Genomic DNA, 15409 nt, shown 5'->3' with positions numbered 1-15409 from the left:
AAGGGCATAGATGCTGTCCACAGCCTCGTTAACGGGACAATCCCAGGCGCCAGTGGAGCTGTCCGACACTAGCCCTCCCCTGCAATAGCCCTTCTCTTCGGAACGAAGGGATTAAGGATGCGCTCCGCCTCAAGTCCTCCTTACAATGGGATGATGGAACCCCCTGGCAGCTTTCAGGGACCGGTCAACAGATAGGGGGGGGCATCACTGGCAAGGGAAACACCGCAGGCCTAGAGACCTGTCACTCCCTGACTAGCGCAACCCCCTCCCCACTCAGGTGCCTTACTCCTGATGCCACCCAGACCTCTTCTAAAATGGCCGCTCACCTGTCACCTCTATTTATCACCTTGGGCCCGACCTGCCAGAAGGGCCCAGAAAGTTCCGGAAACCCCCATGGCAGTCATGGTCCAGGTGTTGAGGTGACAGTTGGTGCCACCATTTTAGAATCTCACCTCCTTTCTCTAGTTTTCCTCAGAGGAGCACCTTGCGCCTTTCCCTCAGGTAGTGAGAGAAAAGCGCCCAGAACCTCTACATTAGCACCAAAAAAGTTAGGTAGACAGAAAATATGAGAAGGGGGAAAGGGACAAAAATAATAAAATGAGGAGGGAACCGCCAAAGGGCTGACAGGTCTAACACGCGACCCCCCAGCTGAAAGTGGGGAGAGCTACCCAACCCCTTGGGAGTCCTCTTCACTAAGGCGGAAATACCTGGAGAGACCGTCAGCATTGGCGTGGTCTACTCCTGGGCGATGTTCCACCCTAAAGTCCATCCCCTGTAGGGAAATGGACCACCTCAACAGCTTGGGATTTTCGCCCCTCATTTGCATCAGCCACCTGAGGGGCCGGTGGTCGGTCTGAACCAGGAAGTGCGAGCCAAACAAGTATGGCCGCAGCTTCTTCAGAGCCCACACCACCGCAAAAGCTTCCCTCTCAATTGCACTCCACCTCTGTTCCCGGGGGAGTAGTCTCCTAGATAGGAATACCACTGGTTGGTCTAGACCCTCATCATTGAGTTGCGACAGCACTGCCCCAATACCGTGCTCCGACGCATCTGTCTGGACGATGAACTCCTTAGCGAAGTCAGGGGCCCTGAGAACAGGTGCCGCACACATGGCCTTTTTCAAGGTGTCAAAAGCTTGTTGACATCCCTCGGTCCAGATCACCCGCCGAGGGTGCTTTTTGGAGGTGAGCTCAGTCAAGGGGGCCACGATGGTTCCGTACCCCTTGACAAAGCGTCGGTAGTAACCAGTGAGGCCCAAGAAGGCCCGAACCTCTGTCTGAGTCTTGGGGGGTTCCCAGGCCATGATGGTTTCGATCTTGGCCTGGAGGGGTTGCACCTTGCCCCGACCCACCAAGTGACCGAGGTACACTACCGACCCCTGCCCGATCTGGCACTTACTGGCTTTGATCGTCAGACCTGCCTGCTGCAGAGCCTGAAGTACAGCCTGAAGGTGACACAAATGGTCCTCCCAGCTGCGGCTGAAGACAGCGATGTCATCCAGGTACGCAACTGAAAAGGCTTCCATTCCAGAGAGGACCTGGTTCACCAGTCGCTGGAACGTAGCAGGGGCGTTCTTGAGCCCAAAGGGCATCACACAGAACTGGTAGTGACCCTCGGGTGTGGAGAAGGCTGACCTTTCCTTGGCTCCATCCGTCAGGGAAATCTGCCAGTACCCGGATGTGAGGTCAAAGGTACTGAGATATTGGGCAGCTCCCAACCGGTCAATGAGCTCATCCGCCCTCGGGATTGGATGAGCGTCTGTCTTTGTCACAGAATTCAGTCCCCTATAATCCACACAGAACCGGAGTTCTGGGGTAGTGCCCGGTGGGGCAGCTTTGGGTACCAGTACCACCGGACTGGACCAGGGACTTCCTGAAGGCTCAATTACTCCTAGCTCTAGCATCTTGGTAACTTCCTCATGGATGCTAGCCTTCACCTTATCCGACAGTCGGTAGGACTTGGACTTCACAGGTGGGCTATCCCCTGTGTCCACATCATGGGTACACAGATGAGTCCTTCCCGGAATAAGGGAGAACAAGGAAGCAAACCGCTCCAGTACCTGGCGACAGTCCTTCCGTTGTTCAGGAGTAAGTGACGGTGAAAGGATCACTCCCTCCACCGATCCATCCTTTTCTCGGGACGCAAACAGATCGGGAAGAGGTTCACTGTCCTCTTCCTCTGACCCATCAGTCACCATCATTAACGTGACCTCGGGTCTCTCTTGGTGAGGCTTGAGGCGGTTGACATGGAGCACCCGATGGGGCTGCCTGGGGGTCTTAAGATCTACCACGTAGGTAACCTTGCCCTTTTTCTCAACCACCTCAAAGGGGCCTGACCAGCGATCCTGGAGGGCACTAAGCTCTCCAGGTTCCATCACCCACACCTTCTGGCCAGGCTCCAGCTCCACCGGGTGAGCGTTTCGGTCGTACCATTCCTTCATGACCGTTTGGCTGGCTTCTAGGTTTTCAGAAGCTTGCTTCCACAACCTAGCCATTTGGCTACGAAAGGCCAGCATGTAGCTCACCACATCCGTGGGAAGTTTTCTGGGAGACTTTTCCCATCCTTCCTTCACCAGGCTGAGGGGTCCACGCACAGGGTGCCCGTACAACAATTCGAAGGGGCTGAAGCCCACTCCCTTCTGTGGTACCTCCCTGTACGAAAACAGCAAACAAGGTAGGAGGATGTCCCATCTCCTCCGCAGGCTCTCGGGCAGACTCCGGATCATGCCCTTCAAGGTTTTGTTAAACCTTTCCACCAGACCATTAGTCTGGGGGTGATAAGGAGTGGAGAACCGGTAGGTAACTCCACACTCTTTCCACATAGCCCGCATGTATGCCGACATGAAGTTGGTACCTCTGTCCGACACCACTTCTTTGGGGAATCCCATCCGGGTAAAAATTCCCATAAGGGCCCGTGCCACCGCAGGTGCAGTAATGGTCCTCAGAGGAATAGCCTCTGGGTACCGTGTGGCATGATCCACCAGGACCAGGATAAACCTGTGACCGGCCGATGTTGGTGGATCCAATGGCCCGACAATGTCGATGCCCACCCTTTCAAAGGGGGTACCAACGACAGGCAGTGGTTCCAGGGGAGCTTTCAGCTTCACCCCTGTCTTCCCACTAGCTTGGCAGGTTACACACGTCCTACAAAAAGTATCGGACGTAATCCTCATCTGAGGCCAGTAAAAATGAGGGACAAGTCGAGCAAAGGTCTTGTCTTGTCCCAAGTGTCCTGCCAAGGGTATTTCGTGAGCCAGTCCTAATAGGAAGGCTCGGTAACGCTGGGGAACTACCAAGGCCCGGGATGAACCATGCACCGGAGCCTTGGGTTCGCTATACAGGAGTCCATCTTCCCAGTATATGTGGAAGTTCCCCGAATCGTTACCCGCTGCCTGGGCTTCGGCCTGCCGCCGTAAACCCTCAAGGGTAGGGCACTCCTTCTGGGCCCGAAAAAACTCTTCCCTAGTAGGTCCTCCCTCCACCTGCCAGTCTGCAGGGGTAGGCAAGCCCTCCAGGGACGTTACATCCCCCTCCGTAGACTCCGGGACCACCTTAGTTGCCCCATCCACCTTTGGAGGGTCAGATGCCGGGGCAGGCTTTCCCCGTCCCCGTCTACCCTTTCCGGCAGCTGGTTGGGCCTTTGTCCCAGGCTCCAACCTCTGTGAATCCCCTCTTCGGGTGGTCACGGACCGAGTGTGGGCACACGTCCACTCAGGGGTCCCCAACATTTCCATGTGGGCCCTGAACTCAACCTCCTTCCACGCCGAGTGTTCAAGGTCATTTCCCAACAGGCAGTCGACCGGCATGGCAGGGCTGATTGCAACTCGTAGAGGACCCGCAACCCCTCCCCACTCAAAGGGAACCTGGGCCACCGGATAGTGACCCTCTCGGTTGTCAGCCATCACAACCGGGTGGACTACATTGGGGACCACCTGCTCTGGGGACACCAGCTGACTCCTTACCATAGTCATGCTGGCTCCTGTGTCCCTCAGAGCCTCCACCCTCTGGGCATTGATGGTGACCCATTGCCTGTACTTAGTAGTATTCGAGGGCATCTGGGTCTTAGGAACCATCTCACAATCCCCTAAGGACACTAAGGTTAGCCCTGCCCACTCACCTCCCTTATCTAGGGGCAACTCCTCCCCGAGCACTACACTCGCCACCCCAGGGGTCTTTCCTCCAATGGGAGGGTGTGGTCTCTTGGGACACTTGGCATCCCCCTTATAGTGCCCAACCTCACCACACTCGTAACATCGGACAACCCTAGGCTGCTGACCACGGTCAGGATAAGGGGGTTTGTGGGGAACAACCTTAGGAGGGAATCCTACTCCCTTCCCTGGTGAACTCTTTTGGGGGCCTTTAGAGAACTCCCTCTTTTTGTCTTCCCCCCCTTTCTTCTGGGGGGCGCCCTGTCCAGCCCCTTGGAAATTCCCTCCAGTCCCTTTTGAGGATACCCGGGTACTCGCCCAGATATCCGCCTCCTCTGCAAGCTTCCTGGGATTAGTGAGCTTGCTGTCTACTAGGTGCTGACGCAGCTCTGGAAAACTTTTCTCGAGGAGATGCTCCTTTAAGATTAAATTGTACAGTCCCTCATAGTCCTTGACTTCACTACCTTGCACCCAGCCCTCCAAGGCTTTCCGGGCATAGTCCAAGAAGTCCACCCAATTCTGAGTGGACAACTTCTGACTACCCCGGAACCTCTGCCTGAATTTTTCAGGGGTCAGTCCGAATTTCCTTACTAGGGCTACCTTCATGACGGGGTACCTGGTCTGGTCTGGCTGTTCTAGCGCTAACAAGGCATCCCTCCCCACCGGAGGCATATACCTATACAGGCCACCCCCCTACTGGGCTTCAGGGACCCCATGGGCTCTTAGAGAAACCTCATAGGCAGCCAGCCATTTTACAATATCATCCCCTATGCCATAGCTAGCAACCACGTCTTTGGGCAGGTAGGGCCTGGACTCTCTCGAGACTTCTCTCGGTATGCTGCCACCATTAGGACTGCTGGGGGTTCCAAGTTGAAGGACTTTGAGCTCTAACTCTTTTAATTGAAGCTCGTGGAGGAACCTCCTCTCCTCCCTCTCCTTTTCCAACCGGGCCAGATCCATTCTAAGCTGTCTCTCTTCCCTCCGATCCACTAGGTCAGCAGAGGACAGGCTCCCCCCTGAGGCGCTACTTCCCACTCTTGATGGGGCCCTGGACCCAACGTCCATATTACCGCTCCCAGGGGGTAGAAGGACTTCCGGTTCTTCTAGGAGATCTAGTTCTGGTTCTTCTTCCCGTTTCCCGCTAGGGTGGGCCATAACCCAGGCTCTTAAGCTTGCCTGGAGCTCTGTCTTCTTCACCCCCTGCTTAAAGAATACCCCCCGTTCCTGGCAGAACTCCCTCAATTGGGCCGCTGTGTACTCCTCCAGCCTACCCAATTCGAATTCCATCCTACCAAATGGGACCCCAACACAGGAACTTTACTCAAGAAGGGAACATACACAGGACAATTTCAAAAAAAAATCCTCCAATTAGAAAACAATCTGGAGAAAACTCCAGTCAAAACAATCCAGTGTAGGTGGTGATGCGCGCAAAATTGCCACTAAGCGGATGCAAGCACTGAATAAGTAATCCCACCGCTGAGCACCAATTTGTTAGACCTACGTCTAAGGGGGTAGCTTGGCTCAAGTCACTTGGCTGAACACTCCTTTTGGCTTTTCAGGCCTGCATCCCACTCAGCTCGCAATCCTGCGTCACATCACCCAAAAAGAACACTACACCGATTTAATTTATGGAATACTCCAAGTCTTTATCTTTTTCTAACAAACTTAGTTTTCTGGTTTCTCACATTGGAGTGTAGCGGATAATTACATTACAGGTTGAACAGCTCCCTTCATTTAGGAATAAAACATGGCATAACATCTCACCACAGTTCAAAGATTAACAGTTCATATGTTTCAAGTAAAGCATTTCGCAACCTTTCAAGTTAAACCAATTCAGTACATTTCCCCAGGGCCTTCCCCTTATTCTTACAACACAACTGGCCCTTGCAGATCAGTATTAAGTCTGACTGGGCACGAATTCCTCAAAGTATGAACATGTCCCGGGAAATCATTTAACGCCAATTCATATTTAGCAAGAACAGTTCATTCCCTATCACTGGACATAAATCCCTCCTAGTACAGGCATGACATTAGGAATATCCTATCATAAATTCCTCATTGTAAACGCCTAACATTAGGAGTATTTCAGAATGAATTCAGTACAGCAAGAACATGTCATTAGGGACTTCTTGGCGTAAACCCGATATAGCACGAGCCTCTCAGTTAATTTAACTTGGCCTGAAGTCTTCCTAAAGCGAGCAGGACATTTACCCGCCTTGATAGAGACACAGCCACGGGCTTTATCCCCTTTGTGAGGAGAGCAGCCTGATGGATAACTTCCAGCTCTCACAGTCAGGGGGGGGGGTTCCTTGTGGGAGTTGAATTGATGGCCTTATGATTTCCCCCTCCTCTCATACGCTCGGTGGCGTCAAGGCCCTCTATGTCCCACTCCTCCCAGTGTCGCCTTAGGCACTTGCGGCCCCGTCTCAGTCTTTCCCGGGGAGGGGCGGATGCGGGGGCTGCCTCCGGAGGAAGGGGAGCCTTCTCGGTAGCCCTCCCGCGCTGATGACTCTCCGCCCCCCTCCCCGGGACCTTTACCTGACTTCTTCGGCCTTCCGGGGCCCTTGCGCAGAACACACTGAGATCCAGAAGGTCCTGAAGCCGCTTCACTCCCACTAGAGCGGCACAGCTCGCGGGGTGGTAGGATGAGAGTCAGAGGAGGCGGGCCGAGGGCGGAGGAGACAGGACGAGGGCGGGGGCGAGGCCTATGACACGGCCGGCACCCCCGTCACGTGATGGGAAGAACTTCCCTAGATCTGGCTTCAATCGCCGGTGCCCTCACGGAGAGGATTCTCCACAGCTGATGTGAGGGCCGCGACCGGCGCGGTCAGTTCCCCCAGACAATTGCAGCTCTTCCGGGCAGCGGCGGTGAGTTAGGGGCAATCTGCAACCTTCCTGATAACCCGCTGACAGGAATCTGGTAATCGGGGAGTCAGTCAGAGGCAGAGGGCAGCACTCGGGAAGGAGGGGGGTTGGCAGGACCCGGTGCCGTTCCTCTCACGCACCAAGCTAGGGCAGATTAGGACCCTTAGGCCAAGGGCATAGATGCTGTCCACAGCCTCGTTAACGGGACAATCCCAGGCGCCAGTGGAGCTGTCCGACACTAGCCCTCCCCTGCAATAGCCCTTCTCTTCGGAACGAAGGGATTAAGGATGCGCTCCGCCTCAAGTCCTCCTTACAATGGGATGATGGAACCCCCTGGCAGCTTTCAGGGACCGGTCAACAGATAGGGGGGGGCATCACTGGCAAGGGAAACACCGCAGGCCTAGAGACCTGTCACTCCCTGACTAGCGCAACCCCCTCCCCACTCAGGTGCCTTACTCCTGATGCCACCCAGACCTCTTCTAAAATGGCCGCTCACCTGTCACCTCTATTTATCACCTTGGGCCCGACCTGCCAGAAGGGCCCAGAAAGTTCCGGAAACCCCCATGGCAGTCATGGTCCAGGTGTTGAGGTGACAGTTGGTGCCACCATTTTAGAATCTCACCTCCTTTCTCTAGTTTTCCTCAGAGGAGCACCTTGCGCCTTTCCCTCAGGTAGTGAGAGAAAAGCGCCCAGAACCTCTACATTAGCACCAAAAAAGTTAGGTAGACAGAAAATATGAGAAGGGGGAAAGGGACAAAAATAATAAAATGAGGAGGGAACCGCCAAAGGGCTGACAGGTCTAACAGTGTCGAACGCCATTGTGGCATCTAGTGAGGCTACAATTGCTGGCTCTTGTAACGTGCCCAGTCGCCCCATCAAGCCATGGAGTCTCTGAAGGTTCAGGGCTGTGTTACATTGGAGCATGAAGCCCGACTGGTATGGGTGTTCCAGGTCACCAAACACTTTAACAAGATGGTTGGCAAGTAGTTTAGCAAGAATTTTGGGCTCCGTGTTTAAGAGGGAGATGGGTCTATATGACGTACAGTTCGACCTGGGTTTGCCATCTTTGTGGATTTTGACTATTGTGGCTATCCGCTGGTCAAGCCGCAACTCCCCTCTTTCCCTACTCTCAAACATAGGGGCCAATTTGTCAGGCGCCAGTTTGTACAGTTCGATTGGGAGGCCATTGGGGTCGAAGCCTTGCCTGCCTGGAGGCATTGAATTGCTGCCACAATGTCGTCGTTTGTGAAGTCACTATCTAAGAACGCTCGCTCCCCAGGTTGTAGGAGGGGAAGGACAATGTCTCTGAACAGGGGTTGGGAGACTTCTTCCGAGTATTGAGTGCGCGTGCCGTATATGTTGCTATAGTGAGCTGGTAACGTGTGAGCAATGGCTTGCGGGTCTTTGAATGATTGACAGTCATTACTGATAATTTCCGGCACCAGTCTGGATGCCATCTCTTTCTTGTTCAGCCACGCCAGGAGTTTCCCGGCTTTATCACTAGGTCATACACCCTACCCCCGGATTCCCTTGCAAAGGATTTCGCCCTCCCCGTGGCTATCGCCTTGTATCCATCTCTTTTGAGCTGTAAGGCGTGGGTCTTTTCCGGCGTCACCCCCTCCTCCAACTCCTTTTCTAGTCCAAGGACTGCACTCTCAACTGCCACCAGGTCCTTCATTCTATCTTTGCGCGTACCAGCTATTAGGGAGAGCGCCTGCCCTATGATCACTGTTTTAAATGCTTCCCCCATAGGGGTTTTCGAGATAAGAAGCGAATCGCCAGCAAAAAATAGAATAAGGATTTTTTCCCCATTTGAGATGGGACAATAATTTTTTCATGCCAGATCATTAATATACTGGGGAAACAAGAATGGTAATGCAAGTAGTCAGTTTGCCCCTTCTAACTCAATGGACCTGGGCATAGTTCTTTTGTGTAATCTAGCAATAAGACTGATCAGGCCACCAGGGGCCCCCATTTCTATGAGCACTGTCCAGAGATTCTTTTGGGGAAAAGGATCAAATGCAGCCTGCAAGTCAATAAAGGCCATTTAAAATCTTTGGTTGCTGAGCAGCGCATAATTCTAATCTATAAGAACAAACCTAAAGACTTGGGCAGATGTACTTGTTTTAGCTCGAAAGCTTGAAGTGGGGACATGACCTGTTCATTATCTATCCAGTTTTGCAGTTTATCAAGAATCTGCTTTGAAAAGACTTTCTGCAAGTTGTCTATAAGGCTTATTGGCCTATAGTTGGATGGACTGCCGATGTCTCCCAACTTAAAAACTGGAATTATTTCAAATCCCTCCAGGTTTATGGTATTTGTCCCCCAGCAGCTATTGTATTTGACAGAGGGTTAACCTAACTCGCTCATATCTGTGGTTCAGGGTTATACAAGTTAACCGGTATTCGATCTGGTCGGGGAGCTTTTGCTGACTTGAGTCTATTAATAGCAGAGAGGGCATCTTCTAAACTGAAGAAGGATGCCTCAGTAATCTTCCGGTGGGCTGGATTTAATGCATCTTCAGTAATGCCTCTAGGTTTCGTGCAGGGAGGTTGCGTATTTGAGGTTTCATGGACATACAATATGGAGAACTGGTCTACCCACTTCTTGGTCTCAATATGACAATGGTGGGTATCCATGCTATCTATTATCCTGTGTGAAATTATGTGCCAGAAGGATCTGCTGTTGTTGATTTTAAAAGTCTTGTAGCAAATCCTCCTATTTTGTGACAGGAAGAGCAAACCCTTTTGGCCAAAGCGGCAGTAAAGAGGGTACCAGCACCAGAAGTAGGATGTGGTTGTTATTCCTGCTATTTTCTGGTGCCCAAGAAGGACAGAGGTTTTTGGCCTATTCAATGCCCTCTCAGCATCTTCCTCCAGAAGGAGAAATTCAAAATGCTCACCCTTACCCTAGTCTTGTCTGGAGACTGGATGATGGCATTGGGTTTGCAAAATGCCTTTTTCCATACATCTGTCCTGCCGGCTCATTGGTGCCACCTTTTGGCCCTCTCGTAGTTGCCTAATCAGCCCTCATTGTTCCAGTCACCTGTTGTAATGTGATTTCTGAAAGGGCTGCAACACGTTTTCCCCTTCTCTTTTTGTAATGACTCAAAATGACTCTAATCTGGTCCTTACTTAGTTGATGTTCCCTCTGTTCGAGCTGCTTCACAGCTGTCTTTTGCGACTCCTTACCATGAAGACTGTGTTCCGCATCGCTAACACCTTCGTACAGGGTGTGATTTAGATTCAGGCGCTTTGTGTCTCTCGACTGTCCACTGCCCTCATCTCGGACAAACTGTTACTGCGGACGTGAACTTCTTTTCTGCCAATAGTTGTGATGCTGTTCCATGTTGGCCAAACCATCACCCTGCTGGCATTCCATGCTCCACCTCACCCCTCTTAGGAGGAGGGGAGACGCCATTGTTTGGACCCTAAAGGAACGCTGAGCTTCTACACTGATCTTACCAAAGACCACCGGGTGGATAATCAACTGTTTATGGGGTTCTCTGAAGTGAAAAAAGGTAAGGCAGTGCAGTGCAGAAGAGAACCATCTCCCTCAACATCATGCTCTACATTAAGATCTGCTACGCACTGGCCAAAGAGCACTCTCCAGACGACTGCATGCTTATTCTACTTGGGCCAAAGCTGCTTCAATTGTATTGGAATGCAGTGTCCCTGTCCTAGAGATATGCCAGGCGGCTACTTGGACTTCCCGCCATACGTTCACCAAGCATTATTGCCTGGACGGTCAGGTTCGCTGGTAGAATAACTTCCTAGTTTGAGTCTATTCACAGACCCACCTCCAGATAGGTATTGTTTTGGTATCTAATCAAAAGGTGAGGAATCTGAGGCTAGAGGCCTATCAGAAGAACAAGCTACTTACCTTTGGAAAAAGCTCTTTCTAGTAGAGACTATCTAGCCACAGATTCCTCACTGATCCTCCCCCTTCTGTGACTGGAATGTATCCAGTAATAAAATCCCAAGTCTAAGAATCTGCACACTGTCTACCAATTTGCTTTTGGGGCTCTGTGTCTGAGGGACAGACAGTGTAGATTTAAGCCCTTGGGAGTGGCACCTAGATAGTCCCTGCATGTCATTTGTAGACCGGATCGGCATCATTGTGGAGCCACACCGTGCAACCTTCCGGCTCACAGAAGTACTGCTGAAAAGTTTCTGGATTCAGTCTGACGGCTGGGGAATCTTCAAAAGGTGATTAGTTTGCAGTTTAATAGGGTCTCTACCAGAAAGAGCATTTCTGAAAGTAAATAATTGTTTCTTCATATCCCTGACACTAAAGATTGGAACAAGTCCTTCTCATACCTTCTCAAGTAGACAGAAAATTCTCAAAAGACTTAAACTGCCTACCCTGGAGGACATGTATCTAGGATGAATTTGTTGTAAGTCAATATGAATTTGCTTAATCATAGCTAAGCTTATGTATTTCAGTTTATCAGTGCTTGTATTGCACTTTTTTTTAAACAGAGGCTGCAGTTCTCTCCAGTTGCTTGTACGCCACCAGTCCTCCATTCTTCAGAATTTACTGGCAGTCATCTATAGACCGATTTCTAATCAAGAAATATTATAACTGCCTCTCCGAGGTTCCAGACTCCTTCTTCGCTGCAGTCAATGCGGTCACTTGCTCTTTGCTGTGAGACGGGGGCGCACCAAGAATAGCACTGACTACACTTACAGTATGAGGGCAGTATCGCACGGCCAGACCTCTGACTTTACCATTGGGAAAAACAGCTCTTGCTGGTAAACGAGTGAGCTATTGCAGACCAATCTGAACCGTCCTTGCTGGCAGATAAGTAGGCAATGTCAGAGGGTAGCAATATGAGTGACCTATACAAAAAGGGGCAGACCAGGGCCCCCCAAAAGTGCTCATTAAAATATTCAAATAGGCAACACAGGAAATAGGATGGCATGAGAAACTGAACATGAAAACTCCCTTATGGGAGATGGATGGCCTAGAGGTTCTCCAAAATTGGAAGGATTACAAAAGTGAGACCTGCTGGGAATCAGCCGATTGGGAGAAATTTGGACAGCCCAGGGTATGATCTTGTTCCCAGACCTGCGGATACAATACAAACTAGCTGACATGCAACAATTCAAATACATACAACTGAGTCATGCATTGCAAAAATACTTTAACTAATTACAAGACCTATCGGAGGAGACCCCTCCTGGAATATAGAGTGCTGGTCTCACCCTTGCATGCAAATGCAATATCCCACCCTTCTAATGAACAGCAGAGGTCCCTTTGGCTACCTTCAGAACAATGGGATTGAGATCTGGGTTGGATGGAGGACTCAGAATGGTCCGATGCATGTCAGTATCCAAGGGAGGTAGCCATTAGGGCAGACTTTAGACTAATACAGTTAAAAATCCTACACCGAGCTTACTGCACCTGAACACAACTTTATCGCATGGGGACACTGGATAATAATAAACGCCTGAGGGGATGTAACCAGACGGGTACACTCCCCCACTCGCTGTGGGAGTGCCCGAGTTTGCAGGAGTTCTGGTCGGCTGTGGAGGGCCGTCTCTTGAAGGGAGGGTCGTAGATTTGGACTTGATCCTGAATGGTGTGTGTGGGACTCTGGGGAGAGCTAACGTTTTCAAAATATACCCTACGGCTTTGTAATGTTGCGCTGATGGAGGCACGCAGACACATCATCTTGACGCGTGGTAGTGACGCGTGGTAGTTGGTCGATCCCGCAAGTAACAGCACTAGAAACAGAATGTTGACTCGTGCATGGTGGCAGAAAAAAAGGTGTACCAGGCCCGGGCCTGCCAGCAAAAATATGAGAATGTGTGGAGACCCTGGAGAGACTTTAGAGAATATGAGCAATGAAGAGGAATGTCACCTAGTCAGGAAGTGGTAGCAATGCACCTCAGCACGGTTACCCTAGTGAATTAACTTGGTCATTTGAAAACTTTGAACTCTACCAACACAATTGTGGCAAATAAGGATCCATTGGTGCCTGGATGAGACTCTTGTCTGTAAGAGTATAGATATGTCTGCCAAACAGGAATGTGAGATACCAATGGTCGCCGGTGGGATCAGAGGTGAATGGAGGGGTGTTTATTGTTGTCAGTGCATACAAAGTGCATACTACTGTATGTTGCTGAGGTTGTCTTAAGAGAATTGTTATTCATTTACTGCTTTGGTGCCTTTTTCATTCCTTACATTATTCTATCAAATATGATCTTGGTTTAGCAGCACAAAGTTAATGGTAGCACTCTGGGTTTCCTTGCCTTTTTAGTACTAAATTACAATAGATGCTCTTAATCATGCTTAGGATGGCTACACAGTTGCCCCTATTGAGGTGTCTGGCATACGGGTTTTATCTGCTCTTCTTACCCTGCTTGTCTGTCAAATGCTACAGTGTTTTCCAAGAGTTTACTCCTGTGTACTCTTCTCAATAGACATTAAACTGCACATCAGGTAAATTAAGGTACTTTTTCTTAAAAATGAATGTTATTTCATTCAGCACAGCAACCCTTCTCATTCTCTGTGATGGGTCTTTTTAAGTAGATTACAGTCTGCACACATAAATATAATGTTTATTAGCTGGTCATTTTATGACCCATTTTTTCTTTGAAGTAGGAAAAGGACTTCCATAGTTCAGTTCTAGATTTGTATTTTGTGAGTTTTGGGTCCTCCTAAATAGTGTTGTACTTGAGTATCATAGACACTTGTGATTTATGAAAGGTTGTGGAGTATTGTTGTTGAATAGTAGTTAATGAGCTGGTGTTTTTTTTCTCAATTTTCACAGCCTTCACCAGAGGAATCCAAATCTTTATTGCAACCTTCCAATAAAACACACACTAAAGGCTTGTTCTCAGATGAAGAGGATTCAGAGGTAAGGGCATGGAGTGATCACGAGCCTTGGGTTGCAGTACTGAATAAAATCTTAAAGTTTTTTGGACTCACCTTTGTTGTTTCTTGATGTCACACCAGCAACCAATGTTAAACACGTAACTGTAGCAACACAATCCCTGTACATCTCTGTTATTCTCGTTAACTTGACATAGACATTATGGCATTGAGTACTTTAATGTTAATATTCTCTTTATGGATCAATGTTTTCTAAAGATTTTGTTCCCATGGTCCTAGTATAGGGCTATTTTATTATAAGTTAAATCTTTTTGACATTTCCTTAGCATGTGGTCTGTGGCCATATTCCTGTGCATTTGGAGGCAAGTGTAGGATTTGACCTGTGAGACCTCTTGCTCTAATGAACACTAAATACTGTTTCTAAGTGGCTGACCCTGTGGATGCCCTTTTGGGATCTTACTTGCCAACACATATTGCTTTCTATTCTTACACTCTATTAATGCCATCTACCATGTCCCTCCCCCTCTTCCCTAAAGGGTGTTATTTAAAAAGGTTGCCCTGTTCCCACATTCTGTACACTTTCGTAGTAACTGTTTACTTGAGTGAGCCTGTCGGCTGGTGTTCTGTCTCTTAGCCATGGAGTTTCTTGCTGTGCCATGGATTCCTATTAGTTCAGATTACCCCACACTCCTCTCTTGATCTCTGTTTCTATCCCTTCTCCATCAGTTCCTCCCACCCACCCTTTTCCCCACCACTATACTTCGTCCTCCACTTCAAAATTCCTTTTCTTTTCCTCTTGCCTGCTCCTTCTCACTATCCCCCTCCTGTCTCCATGCCCCTACTCCTCCCACTGTCCACATCTATACCTCCTCTTTCCATATAATTACTAGGTTTATTTTATTCATCAAAATGAACAGGTAAAGCTGTATAATGATTTGAAGAGCAATTGAAATGAACTGTCTTATAATTGCGTGCCATGCTTGTTTAAAATAATTTAGTGGTACTTTAAAGAATAATATTTAATAACCACATCAGTAGAGTGGGAAGTACAGTACTACTTTGTTATAAGTCCAATTTTTTGCCAAATGAATCGGTGTACTAATATATGTTTTGCTCTTGTGTTGCTTGACTAAAGCATGCTATTACAAAATGTGGAGCAGTTTCAGTGTTCCTATATCAAGGCTGCACAAATAGGATCCAGCTATTAGGCCTGGTAGCGACTCATCTCGTTGTGCCTGCCCAAACTTCTATACCTCAATATGTGGTAGGACAATCACACCACAAATAACGTGCATAATTAAGTATGCCTTGACCAGAGAGACATGCCCTCCCCATTTCTGTCAATAAATGACTTTTCTAGATTCTTAATCGGCCCAAGAGAAGTGTAACTGGTTATACAGTTATTTGCAGTAAGAATGATTATCAATCCTAGTAATGCCCAGAAGATCTGGGGCCATTTGTGAATCATTTTATGAAGAAATTATTGGAAAGAGGTGAAGGGGTTCCCCAAATAGAAAAAATGGTACCTCGTGTACATGTGTTGTGCATGTATTGGGT

General features: G+C 49.3%; 1 protein-coding gene across 2 annotated transcripts in view; it reads left to right on the top strand.

Annotated features, from left to right (window-relative positions):
• Positions 1 to 15409, top strand: part of WASHC2C (WASH complex subunit 2C) — a 664131-nt gene that overhangs the window by 260284 nt on the left and 388438 nt on the right. For both annotated transcript variants that reach the window (XM_085603767.1, XM_085603764.1), the window contains exon 16: positions 13791 to 13877. In XM_085603767.1, coding sequence (XP_085459893.1) covers positions 13791 to 13877 — 87 coding nt within the window. The remainder of the gene's footprint in view (positions 1 to 13790; positions 13878 to 15409) is intronic.

Source organism: Triturus cristatus, chromosome 1_2, assembly GCF_964204655.1.
Source record: "Triturus cristatus chromosome 1_2, aTriCri1.1, whole genome shotgun sequence".
Taxonomy (NCBI): domain Eukaryota; kingdom Metazoa; phylum Chordata; class Amphibia; order Caudata; family Salamandridae; genus Triturus; species Triturus cristatus.
This window is presented reverse-complemented; position numbering and strand designations above follow the sequence as displayed.